Below are 18,940 nucleotides of genomic sequence, written 5' to 3' on the forward strand. Positions count from 1 at the left end.
TTTGGCGGTGGTCACAGACCAGCTGCACGTTGAGGGAGTGGAACCCCTTGCGGTTGCGGAACCCCTTGCGGTTGCGGAAGTCCTCAGGATTCAGGAATGGCGCCCTCAAAGCCACGTGTGTGCAGTCAATCGCCCCCTGCACCATGGGGAAGTCCGCAATAGCAGCGAAGCCCTGCGCGCGCTCCGCCTGCTTCTCCAGGGTCAGAGGGAAGGTGATGAATTGATGCCTTCGTCTATAAAGGGCAGCTGTAACTTGCCGGATGCAACAGTGGACTGCAAACTGAGAGATATTCGCAATGTCCCCAGTGGCTGACTGAAAGGATCCGGTGGCATAGAAATTGAGGGCAAGAGTCAGTTTTATGGCCACCGACAGAGGTCCTGCACCGTAGACGTGGCTGCAGATCCTCAGCAAGCAGGTGGCACAGCTCAGTAACAACGTCCCTCCCGAATCGGAGCCTTCGCACACACTGCTCCTCCGACATGTCAAGGTATGACACCTGCTGCCTAAAGACCCTCGCAGCATACCCTCGGATTGGCCGACCTCCATTGCCCCTCCTCCTTCTGGCCAATCCCGGACCTCTCTCCCGCCGTCTCTCTGCCCCTTCACAGTGTTCGGCCATGAGGCCGTCGCCCTCCAAAGCAGCTCCCATTCCGATGCCAGTTGGTCAAAACGCTGTTAGGTGTAGTGCTCCAATTGCTCCAGACAGGTTTGAAGGTCCCAAGTACTCTAATGCTAAATTCCCAAAACTCTGCTCCACAGTAGCTCACCAACTCTCTCCAGCAACGATCGCAATGAACAGGCCAAGTGGCTGCAGCTTTTATACTAGAGCTGTCCCCTTTAAATAGCGCCCCCCGACTCCGAGAAGGGCCTGCTAACATTCCTTCGAACTGTCACTAACAGCGCTAGGCGTAAAGGTTCCGGGCGCCACCCAATATCCGGTCAGGGGCGCCTAAAAGGCGTTGCACACTGAAATGACGTCATGATCTGCTTGCGCACGCGCGCAAACACTTAGCGCAGGCGTTAAATGTATAGTCAATATGGGAGTTGTCGCTATCTTCATTGTGCCCGCCCCAACATTGGGTTACGCCCCAATTCTCGGGCTCTTTAGGCGCTAACCGCTGGCGCTACCAACCGAATTTCTAGGCCCCAGTTCTTTAAGCGTTTTGTGCTAAATAAGGGCCATTAAACTAGGCAGCAATCTAGTGAAATTTTTCAAGGGCCTTGGCACAGCAGTTATCATGGGTGACTTTAATCTACATATAGAGTGGGCTAACCAAATTAGTAACAATACTGTGGAGGAGGAATTCCTGGCGTGTATACGGGATGGTTTCCTGGACCAATATGTCGAGGGACCAACTAGAGATCAGGCCATCTTAGACTGGGTATTATGTAATGAGAAAGGATTAATTAGCAATCTTGTTGTGCGAGGCCCCTTGGGTCAGAGCGATCATAATATGATAGAATTCTTCATTAAGATGGAGAGTGAAATAGTTGACTCTGAGACTAGGGTCCTGAATTTAAATAAAGGGGACTACGATGGTATGAGGTGCGAGTTGGGTAGGATTGATTGGGAAATGACACTCAAGGGGTTGACGGTGGATGGGCAATGGCAAACATTCAAAGATCGCATGAACTACAGAATTTGTTCATCCCAATTTGACATAAAAATAAAACAAAAAAGGTGACTCAACCGTGGCTAACAAGGGAAATTAGGGATAGCATAACATCCAAGGAGAGGACATATAAATTGGCCAGAAAAAGCAGTAAACCTGAGGATTGGGAGCAGTTTAGGATTCAACAAAGGAGGACAAAGGGGGAAAATATAGTATGAGTGTAAGCTTGCAGGGAACATAAAAACTGACTGTAAAAGCTTTTATAGATATGTGAAGAGAAAAAGATAGGTGAAGTCAAGCATAGGTCCCTTGCAGTCAGAATCAGGGGAATTTATAATGGGGAACAAAGAAATGGAAGACCAATTAAATACATACTTTGGTTCTGTCTTCACAAAGGAGGACACAAATAACCTCCCAAAGATGTCGGGGAACATAGGGTCTAATGACAGGGAGGAACTGATAGAAATCAGTATTTGTAGGGAAATGGTGTTAGGGAAATTGATGGGATTGAGGGTGTGATGAAATATGCCATTCATCACTCATCGGTATTCTCTGCCTGTGACTGTGGTTTGGTTTCAGTTTCAATTCCCTTACCTCAGTTCCGTTTCCTCACCATTGTATTGTATTGTGTGTAGGGCTCCGCCCATACCTGGCCCCTATGTAAGCAGGCCCAGCCTGCCTCACATCCAGTACAGCAGACCTCTGGATGGAAGATACCTCTCCACTGTGTGTTACCTTCTAAGTTAATAAAAGCCTTGTTTTGTTCCGCTAACATTGAGTCTCGGATTTATTGAGGCACATCAGAGGGCCGATAAATCCCCAGGGCCTGATAATCTACATCCTAGGGTACTTAAGGAAGTAGCCCTAGAAATAGTAGATGCATTGCTGGTCATCTTCCAAAATTCGATAGACTCTGGAACAGTACCCATGGATTGGCGGGTAGCTAATGTTACCCCACTGTTCAAAAAGGGTGGTAGAGAGAAAACGGGGAATTACAGACCGGTAAGCCTGACATCGGTAGTGGGGAAAATACTAGAGTCCATTATAAAAGATGTAATAGCAGAGCACTTGCAAAACAGTGACAGGATCGGACAAAGTCAACATGGATTTACAAAAGGTAAATCGTGCTTGACTAATCTACTGGAATTTTTTGAGGATGTAACTGGTAAAACAGATAAGGGAGAACCAGTGGATGTGGTGTATTTGGATTTTCAAAAGGCTTTCGATAAGGTCCCGCATAAGAGATTAGCATGTAAAATTAAGGCACATGGGATTGGGGGCAAGGTATTGACTTGGATAGAGAACTGGTTGGCAGACAGCAAGCAAAGAGTTGGAATAAACAGCTCTTTTTCCGAGTGGCAGGCAGTGACTAGCGGGGTACCGCAGGGATCGGTCCTTGGACCCCAGCTATTCACAATATATATTAATGATCTAGACAAGGGAACTAGATGTAATAGCTCCAAGTTTGCAGACAACACAAAGCTGGGTGGGCGTGTGTGCTGTGAGGATGATACCGAGAAACTACAGTGTGATTTGGACAGGTTGGGTGATTGGGCAGAAGCATGGCAGATGCAATATAACGTGGATAAATGCGAGGTTATCCACTTTGGTGTCAAAAACAGGAAGGCAGATTATTATCTGAATGGCAATAGATCGGGAGAAGGGGAAGTGTAACGAGACCTGGGCGTCCTTGTGCACCAGTCGCTGAAAGTAAGCATGCAGGTGCAGCAGGCGATTAAGAAGGCAAATGGTATGTTGGCCTTCGTAGCAAGAGGATTTGAGTACAGGAACAAGGATGTCTTGCTGCAGTTGTACAGGGCCTTGGTGAGACCACATCTGGAGTATTGTGTGCAGTTTTGGTCGCCTTATCTGAGGAAGGATGTTCTTGCCATGGAAGGAGTGCAGCGAAGATTCACCAGGCTGATACCTGGGATGGCAGGAATGACGTATGAGGAGAGATTGAGTCGATTGGGCTTGTACTCGCTGGAGTTTAGAAGAATGAGAGGGGATCTCATCCAAACTTATAAAATTCTAACAGGACTAGACACTGGAAGGATTTTCCCGATGGTCGGGGAGTCCAGAACCAGGGGTCACAGTCTAAGGATAAGGGGTAAGCCATTTAGCACAGAGATGAAGAGGAATTTCTTCACCCAGAGTGGTGAACCTGTGGAATTCTCTACCACAGGAGGCAGTTGAGGCCAACTTATTAAATATATTCAAGAAGGAGTTAGATATATTTCTTAAGGCTAAAGGGATCAAGGGATATGGGGAGAAAGCAGGGACAGGGTACTGAATTTGGACGATCAACCATGAGCCCCGAGACCAGAGAGGCAGCGGACCTGCGAGGGATCACCAGAGGCGGCGGAGGTACTTAAACAGCAGCCCGAGGCAGCGAGGCCCAGAGCCCCGAGACCGGAGAGGCAGCGGACCTGCGAGGGATCACCAGAGGCGTACTAATCCAGGTTCCGGGTGAGAGGTAAAAAGTAATCCAAGTGTGACATCAGCAGGAAGCAGGTAAGTGATTGGTTGGTGAGTATTTCTCTCTTTTTAAAACTTTAACTCTGTTTTGTAGTTTCTAAGGTCTCTCTGGTGTAGCGGGGACTGTTAGTAAACTATTTAACTGTAGTGTAATTAGTGGGATTAATTGATTTAATTTAAACTCAATTAATTAAAGGGTAAGTCATGGCAGGACAGCCCGGCCCTGTGATCTGCTCCTCCTGCGAGATGTGGGAACTCAGGGACACTTCCTGTGTCCCTGACAACTACGTGTGCAGGAAGTGCACCCAGCTGCAGCTACTGACAGACCGCATTGCGGCGCTGGAGCTGCGATTGGATGCATACTGGAGCGTTCACGATGCTCGGGACATCGTGAATAGCACGTTTACGGAGTTGGACACACCGCAGGTAGAGGTTGGACAGGAAGAAAGGGAACGGGTGACCAACAGGCAGAGTACTAGGCGCAGGCAGGTAGGGCAGGGGTCCCCTGTGGCCATCCCCCTCTCCAACAGATATACCACTTTGAGTACTGTTTGGGGGGATGGCTTATCAGAGGAAGGCAGCAGCAGCCAACTTCCTGGCACCAGGGGTGGCTCTGCTGCACAGAATGGAAGGAAAAAGAGTGGTACAGCTATAGTAATAGGGGATTCAATTGTAAGGGGAATAGATAGGCGTTTCTGTGGCCGCAAACGAGACTCCAGGATGGTGTGTTGCCTCACTGGTGCAAGGGTCAAGGATGTCTCCGAGCGGCTGCAGAACATCTTGGAAGGGGAGGGTGAACAGCCAGTTGTCGTGGTGCATATAGGCACCAACGATATAGGTAAAAAGCGGGATGAGGTCCTAAAAGTGGAATATAGGGAGTTAGGAGGTAAATTAAAAAACAGGACCTCAAAGGTAGCAATCTCAGGATTGCTACCAGTGCCACGTGCTAGTCAGAGTAGAAATAGAAGGATACTTCAGATGAATACGTGGCTAGAGGAATGGTGCCAGGGGGAGGGATTCAAGTTCCTGGGACATTGGAACCGGTTCTGGAGGAGGTGGGACCAGTTCAAACCGGACGGTTTGCACCTGGGCAGGGCTGGAACCAATGTCCTAGGGGGAGTGTTTCCTAGTGCTGTGGGGGAGGGTTTAAACTAAAATGACAGGGGGTTGGGAACCTGAGCAAGGAGACAGAGGAAAGGGAAACAAGGATAAAAGCAAAAGATAGGAAGGAGAAAAACAAAAGTGGCAGTCAGAGAAATCAACGGTTTAAATCAAACGTGGCCACAGTAAATAATAATTCTAATAGGTCTAAGAGCGTTAAAAAAAGAAGCCTGTAGGCTTTGTGTCTTAATGCGAGGAGCATTTGTAATAAAGTGGATGAATTGGCTGCGCAAATAGAGGTAAACGAATATGATTTGGTTGGGATTACGGAAACGTGGCTCAAGGACGGCCAAGGCTGGGAACTCAACATCCAGGGGTATTCAATATTCAGGAAAGATAGGCAAAAAGGAAAGGGAGGAGGGGTAGCATTACTGGTTAAAGAAGGGATTAACACAATTGTAATGAAGGATATTAGCTCTGATGAGGTGGAATCTGTATGGGTAGAATTGAGAAATACTAAGAGGAAAAAAACATTAGTGGGAGTGGTATATAGACCTCCAAACAGTAAGGCGGAGGTTGGGGATGGCATTAAAAGGGAAATTAAAGAAGCGTGCAATAAGGGCACAACAGTCATCATGGGTGACTTTAATCTACATATAGATTGGGCTAACCAAATTAGTAACAATACTGTGGAGGAGGAATTCCTGGAGTGTTTACGGGATGGTTTCCTGGACCAATATGTCGAGGAACCAACCAGAGATCAGGCCATCTTAGACTGGGTATTATGTAACAAGAAAGGATTAATTAGCAATCTTGTTGTACGAGGCCCCTTGGGTCGGAGCGATCATAATATGATGGAATTCTTCATTAAGATGGAGAATGAAGTAGTTGACTCAGAAACTAGGGTCCTCAATTTAAATAAAGGAAACTACAATGGTCTGAGGAGCGAGTTGGGTAGGATTGATTGGGGAATGGCACTCAAAGGGTTGACGGTGGATAGGCAATGGCAAACATTCAAAGACCGAATGAATGAACTACAGAAGTTGTTCATCCCAGTTTGGCATAAAAATAAAACAAAAAAGGTGACTCAACCGTGGCTAACAAGGGAAATTAGGGATAGCATAAGATCCAAGGAGAGGACATACAAATTGGCCAGAAAAAGCAATAATCCTGAGGATTGGGGGCAGTTTAGGATTCAGCAAAGGAGGACAAAGGGATTAATTAAGAAAGGGAAAATAGAATATGAGTGTAAGCTTGCAGGGAACATAAAAACTGACTGTAAAAGCTTTTATAGATATGTAAAGAGGAAAAGATTGGTGAAGTCAAGCGTAGGTCCCTTGCAGTCAGAATCGGGGGGAATTTATAATGGGGAGCAAAGAAATGGCAGACCAACTAAATACATATTTTGGTTCTGTCTTCACAAAGGAGGACATAAATAACCTCCCAGAAATACCGCAGAACATAGGGTCTGATGAAAGGGTGGAACTGAAAGAAATCAGTATTTGTAGGGAAATGGTGTTAGGAAAATTGATGGGACTGAAGGCCGATAAATCCCCAGGGCCTGATAATCTACATCCCAGGGTACTTAAGGAAGTAGCCCTAGAAATAGTAGATGCATTGCTGGTCATCTTCCAGAACTCGATAGACTCTGGAACAGTGCCCATGGATTGGAGGGTAGCTAATGTTACCCCACTATTCAAAAAAGGTGGCAGAGAAAAAGTGGGGAATTATAGACCGCCGGTAAGCCTGACATCGGTAGTGGGGAAAATGCTAGAGTCCATTATAAAAGATGTAATAGCAGAGCACTTGGAAAGCAGTGACAGGATCGGACAAAGTCAACATGGATTTACAAAAGGTAAATCATGCTTGACTAATCTACTGGAATCTTTTGAGGATGTAACTGGTAAAATAGATAAGGGAGAACCAGTGGATGTGGTGTATTTGGACTTTCAGAAGGCTTTCGATAAGGTCCCGCATAAGAGATTAGCGTGCAAAATTAAGGCACATGGGATTGGGGGCAAGGTATTGACTTGGATAGAGAACTGGTTGGCGGACAGAAAGCAAAGAGTTGGAATAAACGGGTCGTTTTCCGAGTGGCAGGCAGTGACTAGTGGGGTACCGCAAGGATCGGTCCTAGGACACCAGCTGTTCACAATATATATTAATGATCTGGATGAGGGAATTGGATGTAATATCTCCAAATTTGCAGACGACACAAAGCTGGGTGGGAGGGTATGCTGTGAGGAGGATGTCGTGAAACTCCAGTACGATTTGGACAGGTTGGGTGATTGGGCAGAAACATGGCAAATGCACTATAATGTGGATAAATGTGAGGTTATCCACTTTGGTGGCAAAAACAGGAAGGCAGATTATTATTTGAATGGCAATAGATTGGGAGAAGGGGAAGTGCAAGAGACCTGGGTGTTCTTGTACACCAGTCACTGAAGGTAAGCATGCAGGTGCAGCAGGCGATTAAGAAGGCAAATGGTATGTTGGCCTTCGTAGCAAGAGGGTTCGAGTACAAGAACAAGGATGTCTTGCTGCAGTTGTACAGGGCCTTGGTGAGACCGCACTTTGAGTATTGTGTACAGTTTTGGTCACCTTACCTGAGGAAGGACGTTTTTGCCATGGAGGGAGTGCAGCAAAGATTCACCAGGCTGATACCTGGGATGGCAGGAATGACGTACGAGGAGAGATTGTGTCGATTGGGCTTATACTCACTGGAGTTTAGAAGATTGAGAGGGGATCTCATCGAAACCTATAAAATTCTGTCAGGTCTGGACAGACCAGATGCAGAAAGGATGTTTCTGATGGCCGGGGAGTCCAGAACCAGGGGTCATAGTCTAAGGATAAGGGGTAAGCCATTTAGGACTGAAATGAGGAGGAATTTCTTCACCCAGAGAGTGGTGAACCTGTGGAATTCTCTGCCACAGAGGGCGGTGGAGGCCAGTTCATTAAATGTATTCAAGAAAGAGTTGGATATATTTCTTGAGGCTAAAGGGATCAAGGGATATGGGGAGAAGGCAGGGACAGGGTACTGAATTTGGATGATCAGCCATGATCTCATTGAATGGCGGAGCAGGCTCCAAGGGCCGAATGGCCTACTCCTGCTCCTATCTTCTATGTTTCTATGTCTATGTTCTCATTGAATGACGGAGCAGGCTCGAGGGGCCGAATGGCCTACTCCTGCTCCTATCTTCTATGTTTCTATGTCCTATACATAACCCATCATGCGAGGGGGCCAAAATTGGACACAATATTGTAGAGGAGGCCTAACCACGATCTTATACAAGGACGGTATAAAATTAAAAAAAAAATTTTTTTTTTTTTTTTTTAACATTCCTTAAGAACTGTTCAATGCTTTGTACAGACAGATACCTTCCTCCTCCAGTTCAGGCGGTGGAGTGTTGGTAGGTTCATAGCAGGCCTCTTGTATGATGGGAATGGCTGTGATCAGGCTGGCCTCTCTACCTAGTCGCTGCTTCTCCTGTTCTTGCTGCAAGTTCTTCAAAATATGCTCAGCTCGTTGGTGAGACCGAGAAACTGCACGAGCTGAAAAGGATTTCTGTAACATATAGTGTGCTAAGGTAATCAAAATGTAATCTTTCTGTATAACAATCCAATTTTAACAATCCAATTTTAGAGCATACCAATTATGTTAAGTATTTCATAAAACCTAAGCAAGTAATTTTTCATTTCAAACATAATGCTAAAACATGATATGAATAGCTGCCACATTTCCCTACGTTACTTCAGTGATGTGACTTCAAAAATATTTTGATGGCTTTGAAGCATTTTGAGATGTCCTGAGGTTGTGAAAGGTGCTATATAAATGCGTTATTTTCTTTCTAGCAATACGAATTAAAGACAATTTTGGATACAGGAAAGATTTATAGAGAAATTATATATGCTAAATATTAAAAGAAATTTAAAAAAGATTACAAACTAAAAATTATGATGCAGGAGACTACCTCTGCGGAAATAAATCTGGCAAGCATGAACCAGAAAGCACTCTGCAGACTCCAGGTCAGCATTGAGAAGGCTGTATGGCTGTGCTATCTGCTGTAAGGTCACCTCTAGAGAATTTCCATTACAAAGAGAGCAGTGGCAGTAGGAGTCAACGTCCCATCCCCCCATAACTGCTATGGCTCCACTTTCTTCATGCAGCATAGGAATAATCTGCAATATCAGCTAATTTACTGCCTGCAGATGTAGCAACCAAGTGACGGATTAATTGTTCAGCAGGTCCACCACTTAATCTCCTTTCCCACCAATTACCAAAAACAACATGGGACAGCTGCCCAATTCAGCACATTGTTGCATTTCACAAAGTGCAAGGACTCATTGATATGGTTGTTCTGAAGCAAATCCTTGTGTCATAACTGAACACTTGTGTTGGAAAGGTTTGTTGTGTGAGGCATCATTAAGATTTCAGAGGTACTACATTTCTAAATGTAACTGGCATTCTGTATATGTGTCAAGCTATTCGATATTTAGGAAGGACAGGCAAAAAGGAAAAGGAGGTGGGGTGGTGTTGTTAGTAAAGGAAGAAATCAGAGCAATAGTGAGAAAGGATATTGGCGCTTAAAATAAAGATGTAGAATCAGTCTGGGTGGAGCTAAGAAGCACCAAGGGGCAGAAAACATTGGTGGGAGTTGTCTATAGGCCTTCAAACAGTACTGGTCATGTAAGGGATGACATCAAACAGGAAATTAGAGATGCATGTAACAAGGGTACTACAGTAATCATGGGTGACTTTAATCTACATATAGACTGGCCAAACCAAATTAGCAATAATACTGTGGAGGATGAATCCTGGAGTGTGTACGAGATGGATTTTTAGACCAGTATGTTGAGGAGCCAACTAGGGAACAGGCTATCCTAGATTGGGTATTGTGCAATGAGAAGGGGTTAATTAATAATCTTGTTGTGCAGGGTCCTTTAGGGAAGAGTGAACATAACATGATTGAATTCTTCATTAAGATGGAAAGTGAACAAGTCCAATCCGAAACTAGGGTCCTAAATCTAAACAAAGGAAACTACGAAGGTATGAGGAGTGAGTTGGCTATGATAGATTGGGGAGCTTCATTAAAAGGCATGACAGTGGGTAGGCAATGGCTAACACTTAAGCAACGAATGCATGAATTGCAACAGTTATACATTCCTCTCTGGCGCAAAAACACAAAAGGAAAAGCGGCCCAACCATGGCTAACAAAAGAAATTAAGGTAATATTAGATCCAAAGTAGAGTCATATAAAGTTGCCAGAAAAAATAGCAAGCCTGAGGATTGGGAGCAGTTTAGAGTTCAGCAAAAAAGGACCAAGAGATTGATTAAGAGGGGAAAAATATAGAGTATGAGAGTAAACTTGCAAGGAACATAAAAGTGGATTGTAAAAGCTTCTACAAGTATGTAAAAAGAAAAAGATTAGTGAAGACAAATGTAGGTCCCTTACAGTCAGAAACGGGAGAATTTATAATGGGGAACAAGGAAATGGCAGAGCAATTAAACAAATACTTTGGTTCTGTCTTCATGGAAGAGGACACAAATAACTTCCCAGAAATGTTAGGGAACCAAGGGTCTAGTGAGAAGGAGGAATTAAAGGAAATTAGTATTAGTAAAAAAATAGTACTGGGCAAATTAATGGGACTGAAAGCCGATAAATCCCCAGGGCTTGATAATCTGCATCCCAGAGTACTAAAAGAGGTAGCCATGGAAATAGTGGATGCATTGGTTGTCATCTTCCATAATCTATAGATTATGGAACAGTTCCTGCAGATTGGAGAGTGGCAATTGTAACCCCACTATTTAAAAAAGGAGGGAGAGAGAAAACAGGGAATGACAGACTGGTTAACCTAACATCAGTAGTAGGGAAAATGCTAGAGTCTATTATAAAGGATGTGATAACAGGACACTTAGAAAATATCAACGGGATTAGACAAAGTCAGCATGGATTTATGAAAGGGAAATCGTGTTTGACAAACCTACTGGAGTTTTTTGAGGATGTAACTGGTAGAATAGATAAGGAAGAACCAGTGGATGTGGTGTATTTGGATTTTCAGAGGGCCTTTGTTAAAGTCCCACATAAGAGGTTAGTGTGCAAAATTAAAGCACATGAGATTGGGGGTAATATACTGGCATGGATTGAAAACTGGTTAACAGACAGGAAGCAGAGAATAGGAATAAATGGGTCTTTTTCGGGTTGGCAGGCGGTGACTAGTGGGGTACTGCAGGGATCAGTGCTTGGGCCCCAGCTATTCACAATATACATCAATGATTTGGATGAGGGAACCAAATGTAATATTTCCAAGTTTGCTGACGACACAAAATTAGGTGGGGTTGTGAGGAGGATGCAAAGAGGCTTCAAGGCGATTTAGACAAGTTGAGTGAGTGGGCAAATACATGACAGATGCAGTATAACGTGGATAAATGTGAAGTTATCCACTTTGGTAGGAAAAACAGAAAGGCAGAGTATTATTTAAATGGTGATAGATTGGGAAATGTTGATGTACAGAGGGACCTGGGTGTCCTTGTACACCAGTCACTGAAAGCAAACATGCAGGTGCAGCAAGCAGTTAGGAAGGCAAATGGTATGTTGGCTTTCATTGCAAGAGGATTTGAGTACAGGAGCAAGGATGTCTTGCTAGTTATACAGGGCCTTGGTGAGAACCACACCTGGAGTGCTGAGAGAGTTTTGGTCTCCTTACCTAAGAAAGGATATACTTGCCATAGAGGGAGTGTAGTGAAGGTTCACCAGACTGGGACGGCAGGACTGTTGTATGAGGAGAGATTGGGTTGACTAGGCCTGTATTCACTAGAGTTTAGAAGAATGAGGGGATCTCATTGAAACGTATAAAATTCTGACAGGGCTAGACAGACTGGATGTTTCCCCTGGTTGGGGGGGTCTAGAACGAGGGGTCACAGTCTCAGGATACGGGGTAGGACATTTAGGACCGAGATGAGGAGAAATTTCTTCACTCAGAGGGTGGTGAACCTGTAAAATTCTCTACCACAGAAGGCTGTGGAGGCCAAGTCACTGAATATATTTAAGAAGGAGATAGATAGATTTCTAGACACAAGGGGTATGGATAGAGAGCGGGAATATGGTATTGAGATAGAGGATCAGCCATGATCATATTGAATGGCGGAGCAGGCTTGAAGGGCCGAATGGCCTGCTCCTGCTCCTATTTTTCTATGTTTCTATGGCCCAATTGAGGCGCTAACTTCGCCGGGGCGCTAAAAGTAGTTCTGGTTAAAAGTACTTTACTTGAAGTCTTAAGTGATTTTTTGATATGGTTGTGGGATTTTCTATATTGTGGTGTTATTTAGTGTTAAAACACCGCGCCAGAAATTGAGTGGTTGCGCCCCAAGAGGGAAGTGGGGCACTGCGAGTGAATATCGTGGCGCTACGTGCCGCAGCGCCACGTGCTGCGGTATTGCAGGCCTTCCTCCCCTTCTTAAAGGGGAGGGGCCTTGTGCAGCGCGACCTGGGGCCCAGCTGGGCCCCCGGGGATCAGGAGTGCAGGCAAAAGAGCCCGGCACCCAAGAGAAGTGCCGGGCTCTTGGAGCACAGCCAGCACTCCGCGGGGGAGGGGTTCAGGAGGCCGGGGACAGGAGCGCAGGCAGGTGCTGGCAGGCGGCCAGCAACAAAAATGGCCGCCCCGCACCTCGCCTTTAAATTGCGCCTCCCTGGCCACAGGTACGCCCCCCTGACCCTGTCAGTTATAGCGTCCGGCGGTAAATCAGGGGGCGCTCCTGAAGATCGCGGCCGGGGCGTGAGCGGGGCGCTGTGCACACCAATGACGTCATCGCCAGTGGCACAGTGCTACCGGTTAGCGCCACCACTAGCCTCCTGCTGAATTTTGTGGGAGGCGTGGGCAGTGCCGCGCCCGGGCGCTAGTTGGTTTGCGCCCCACTTAGCGCCCTCTTAAGGCGCTAACGGGTGGCGCTACCAACTGAATTTTTCCCCCTATGTTTCTACAGAATGACTATGTAAGCTGTGTATTGAAGGGATGGTAAGGCTTCATGACAGCTTTGGACAGGAGAACAATCCAAGAATAGTAGGTTCCGAGAACACATTCTGTAGCTTGCATACTGGGCCAGATAGTTGCAGCAGGAACCTGCTGGGTAGCATTGCCTTGACTATTTGCAGCTAGGTTCTCAGTGTTGCAGAGAGCAATCACCCCAGTCATTTCAGAAGACTCTCCTCTGGGGAAGAGTACTGTATATGCCAATCCTCCTTGACCTTACTGCAGCTGAAGATCACCACCAGCAAATGTGCTTTTAAGATTCTCATTGGTAAGAAATAGTGACAATCTTTATACTCTTTCCGTTCAGCTCATACAAAACAGAAAGTAATGCAAATAATGCATTGATTTTAATTTCAAAATGTTTCTTTCATTTCTGTATTCAATGTAGTTTACTTGTAAAATGATGTCATTAAAACCCTCGAACGTGCCTTTTGTAGGATCCGTTCCTCCCCACAACGGTAAAAATTGGACTATGAAATATAAAAACCCAGAACTGCAGAGCCCGCAAAAAGGGCTCGGCAACAAAGGGTTAATTCAAACTGCAGCCGAAACTACGACTGGATCACAGACAATCTAAAATACGAATGCTTCTGAACAAGAGCATTCGCATGATAGCAAAATACTGCAGATGCTGGAAATCCAAAATAACAGAAAATGCTGGAAAAACTCAGCAGGCCAGGCAACATCCGTGGGGAGAAATTAGAGTCGACGCTTCAGGTCTAACCCTTTTTCAAAACTGGAAAGGAAATGAAATAGATCGAAAGGCAGGGCTGTGGTAGAACAAAAGAAGTAAAGAGACATTAAGAGGTATTCAAAACCAGACGAGATGGTAATAGGACTAGTGGAGACAAAAGACGGCTCAGATTAGGTGTGAAACGTTCTGGCAGAATGAGAGACAGCTGCCATGTGGGAGAGAGAGAAAAAAAAGGAAAACCCAAAACAAAACCCTGTGCCGTGTGTATTTTGTTCTTATAAATCCTGACGTCCAAGAACTGTGTGTAACAGGGGACCAGTAACGGAGAAAACCCCTTACACTTTGTCATCTCCATACTCTTGCCCCAACATTCTTCTGCCTGTCCTCCCATCCTCCAAAGATTAAAGCTCATCCAAAACTCTGCTCCCCTATCCTATCTCTCACCAAGTTTCGCTTGTCCATCACCCCTACCCTTGATGATCTACATTGGCTCCCAATGCCTCAAATTTAAAATTCTGATCCTTGTGTTAAAATCCCTCCATGGCTTTGCCCCTCCCTATCTCTGTAATTTCCTCCATCCCTACAACCCCTCTTTGAACTCTCCAGTCCTCCGACTGTGGCCTCATGTGCATCCATCCTTCTTTTGCCCTACCAATGGTGGCTATGCTTTCAACTGCCTAAGTTTCGCTCACTGGAATTCCCTCCTTAAATCCTACCATCTCCCTCTCCTCCTTTAAGACCCTCCTTAAAATCCACTTCTTTGATCATTTTTTGCCACTTCCTAATCTCTCCTTTGGCTCTGCATCCATTTTTTCATACAATTCTTTAGAACACTTTGGGATATATTATGTTCAAGGCACTATATAAATGTAAGTTGTTGTTATAGTAGGCCGGTGAGTTTTGGTGCAGCATGCTCACCATTGAATTTGTAACTTACTAAGGTTGCTTCTTAAGGAAACGTCACTATCATACAAATTTCAGATCTTTCCATATCCTGTTTTTCAGTACAAAATGGAAACAAGTAAGTTAAAGTAGATGAGAGATTTATTCAGCATCATCATAAGATAAAATCTTTTAGTTCACCATGTTCGCAACCTTGTGTAGGTAAAACTGGGCATTCATTGGGCTGGATTTTCTGAATTTGTGGGGTTCGCAGCAGAACAGAGCATCTACCTACTGCACTGGAATTTTAACGGTGTCTCACACAACACATATAGGTGTGTCCTCAGTACTATTCGTGCTCTCTATTGACAGTTTGCCTGAGAGAGGAACTAACTACAGCAGCCTGCAGGCGCAGCCCACCAGTTAGGAAGATGGGAGGAAGGGAAACTAACGGTGATGCAAAGAAGCATGCCGGAGAATGCTGCAGGGAAACAGAATCCTTGGACTCATTCATAGAGGTGTTATTATCCCAAACAGTTGAAAGGAGGAATCAAATGTTTGTGACAAAGCAAAAGAGACCAGTCAAAGGAATGGTCCAAGTACAGTGAAAGTGTCACCTCTCAAAATCCCTACACAGCAATTCAGTGTCAAAAAAAGTTCAATAGCCTCATCAGGACAGCCAAGGCAAGACAATGCCCAGTAATAATGTAACAATGCACATCAATAAGCATGTTTCTTACTTCCACCTACCTTATCCTCACTGTGGCACACACTATCTACAACTTGACAGCTGTGTGCACAAGATACCACAATACTCTTCACACTCCCTTCTTTCCCCTGCGTGTGTGCTTTCAAACATAGACTTAGATAAAGGGTATGTGCCATAGGCCCTCTTTCCATCTAGAGCAAAATGACCAGAAAAGGATATACAAATCGTCAACTTGTTGTATTGTGCTTTTTGCTTATGATAGGAGCTGGATGCTTGTAGCAGTATAACTCTTCACCAGGCTGATACCTGGGATGACAGGAATGATGTATGAGGAGAGATTGGGTCGATTGGGCTTGTACTCGCTGGAGTTTAGAAGAATGAGAGGGGATCTCATTGAAACTTATAAAATTCTGACAGGACTGGACAGACTAGATGCAGGATGTTCCTGATGGTCAGGGAGTCCAGAACCAGGGGTCACAGTCTACGGATAAGGGGTAGACCATTTAGGACAGAAATGAGGAGGAATTTCTTCACCCAGAGAGTGGTGAACCTATGGAATTCTCCACCACAGAAGGCAGTAGAGGCCAATACATTAAATATATTCAAGAAGGAGTTGGATATATTTCTTAAGGCTAAAGGGATCAAGGAGTATGGGGAGAAAGCAGGGACTGGGTACTGAATTTGGATGATCAGCCATGATCGCATTGAATGGCGGAGCAGGCTCGAGGGGCCGAATGGCCTACTCCTGCTCCTATCTTCTATGTTTCTATGTAACTCTTCACAGTTTTTGGAAAACGAGTAATGTTTGTGTGTGTATCTTAACCTAACGTCTTTGCTCATGCCAGTTACAATTGTATAGAAAGGCGATGTTACGGTAAAGAGTTCACATTTGGAATATAAATGTTTGATACAGGATGACCAGATGCTGTATAACTCATGTTTAGCAACACAAGTGAACATAACCTCCACAAGTATTGTATGTTCTTAACTAGAGATAGAACCGCTTTGGTCTATACATGCAAATGTAAGGGTACCTGCAAGTGGGGGCCAGAATCCTTCTATGCCGCCCCTCAGCCTCTTCTTCCTCCAAGTAACACAGAAAGAGAGGTATTCCTAAAGGAAATACTACTGCTTCTCTGTGGAATGTGTTGGTAAAAGAGCAAAAAATACAGACCTTTTTGCCTGTTTGCACACTATTTATACAACTGCATAGTTCTTTCTCCCACTCACTTATTTCTCAGATAGTATATTGCTCATAGGAACAAAATTTTTACTTTTAAGTTCTCCCCTGAGTGTACATACTCAGTGAGCCAGAGTAACTTTCCAATTTTCTGTCCTGCATCAATATTGCAATCCTTGCATAAAATAACAGCCTTCAAACTTAAGAACCATTTACTTCTATTTCTTCATAAAAATATTCCATTCTTAAGAGTTTTGCATTTTCCTTCTATTCATCCTCACAATATGGAAGGTAAAGCAAAAAAAAGTACTTTAAACTTCACTGCTGCAGCCCTAGTTGGAAATTATATTTAAAATTTGTTTATGGGATGTGGATGTTGCTGGTAAGGCCAGCATTTATTGCCCATCCCTAATTGCTCTCGAGAAGGTGGTGGTGAGCCGCCTTCTTGAACCGCTGCAGTCCGTGTGGTGAAGGTACTCCCACAGTGCTGTTAGGTAGGGAGTTCCAGGATTTTGACCCAGCAACGATGAAGGATTGGTGATATATTTCCAAGTCAGGATGGTGTGTAACTTGGAGGTGGTGGTGTTCCCATGCGCCTGCTGCCCTTGTCCTTCTAGGTGGAAGAGATCGTGGGTTTGGGAGGTGCTGCCGAAGAAGCCTTGGCGAGTTGCTGCAGTGCATCTTGTAGATGGTACACACTGCAGCCACGGTACGCCAGTGGTGGAGGGAATGAATGTTGAAGGTGGTGGATGGGGTGCCAATCAAGCGGACTGCTTTGTCCTGGATGGTGTCGAGCTTATTGAATGTTGTTGGAGCTGCACTCATCCAGGCAAGTGGAGAGTATTCTATCACACTCCTTACTTGTGCCTTGTAGATGGTGGAAAGGCTTTGGGGAGTCAGGAGGTGAGACACTCGTCGCAGAATACCTAGCCTCTGACCTGCTCTTGTTGCCACAGTAGTTATGTAGCTGGTCCAGTTAAGTTTCTGGTCAAGTGACCCCCAGGATGTTGATGGTGGGGGATTCGGCGATGGTAATGCCGTTGAATGTCAAGGGGCGGTGGTTAGACTCCTGCTTGTTGGAGATAGTCATTGCCTGGCACTTGTGTGGCGCGAATGTTACCTGCCACTTATCAGCCCAAGCCTGAAAGTTGTCCAGGTCTTGTTGCATGCGGGCATGGACTTCTTCATTATCTGAGGAGTTGTGAATTGTAGGCAGGGCATACCAGAAGTTCGGATATGTGCTCTCAATGACCAAATCTTCACACTGGGAGCACTCATAACTCATAAAATGGCCCCCCACCCCCTGTGCATGATACCAGCTGATTAGCAACAAACAGTTGATGACCCACCCATGCCTATTAAACAAAGTTTTCAAATGTATACAATGCTTTTCACTTTTTATGCTCAATATAACAGACTGACTTTACTGCTCCATAACATTGACTGGAAGGTAGTAATAATGTATAAAGCAGAGACTTTTTAAAAAACACTGTTTACCATAGCTTAACCAAGCAAACACTTACAGACTGATCTTCACTGATTGGGTCCTGTACACGCCCAGTGCTCTGAGGAACCCAAGGAGGATCAAACATCGGTACAGATGGCATGCCCAAAATTGGAGAAGGTAAAGTGAAGTTTATACTTGGAGGTGGAATCTTAAAACAATAAAGCAAGAAACCATTGGTAAAATAAAAGATAGAAAAAGAGAAACATTTTTAATATGTACATTTATCAAAGAGACAAAATAACAAGATAAAATAAATAAAGTATCTGTACTGACTTATCATACCTACATCTAATATACAAACGTATACACAGGCATTGAATAATACATATCTAGAAATACTGGGCCGTATATTCCGATCCCTATGGGTGTGTAGGTGCTGTGTACACACCCGTAGGGACATCAGAAATGCCGGTTTCAGGCATGCCAAGCGCATGCGCTGAAAACCGGCATTTCTGATCCGTTAAAAATGCTCTTGACAGATTGGACGCCTGCCCTAGAGAAGGGCCTCTACGGGCGGATAGTTCTGCTTTCTGGAGAACCTCCGCCCACAGAAAACCCTTAGAAATCTTACGCCTTATCTTACCAGCATAGGATTTGGAAAAAGTAAAAAAAAAAAAAATTTTTTTTTCACTCATTTATCATTTAAAAATACTTTAAAAAAAGGTAAGTTTATTTTTAGCCCCGTAAAAAACTTTAGTTTTTCAAAAAATTAAATTTTTGTTTAAAATATTTAATTTATTGTAATGT

The 18,940-nt window shown here is 44.6% G+C and overlaps 1 protein-coding gene across 1 annotated transcript in view; it reads right to left on the bottom strand.

Annotated features, from left to right (window-relative positions):
- The window catches only part of unc80 (unc-80 homolog (C. elegans)), a 378,796-nt gene that overhangs the window by 128,444 nt on the left and 231,412 nt on the right, over nt 1-18,940 (bottom strand). The window contains exons 34-35 of the mRNA XM_085984208.1: nt 18,210-18,341; nt 8,572-8,758 (exon numbers count right to left, since the gene is read on the bottom strand). Coding sequence (XP_085840334.1) covers nt 8,572-8,758; nt 18,210-18,341 — 319 coding nt within the window. The remainder of the gene's footprint in view (nt 1-8,571; nt 8,759-18,209; nt 18,342-18,940) is intronic.

This window comes from Somniosus microcephalus, chromosome 4 (genome assembly GCF_052327205.1).
Source record: "Somniosus microcephalus isolate GS21.2 chromosome 4, FLI_Smic_1.0, whole genome shotgun sequence".
In the NCBI taxonomy this organism is placed as follows: Eukaryota; Metazoa; Chordata; class Chondrichthyes; order Squaliformes; family Somniosidae; genus Somniosus; species Somniosus microcephalus.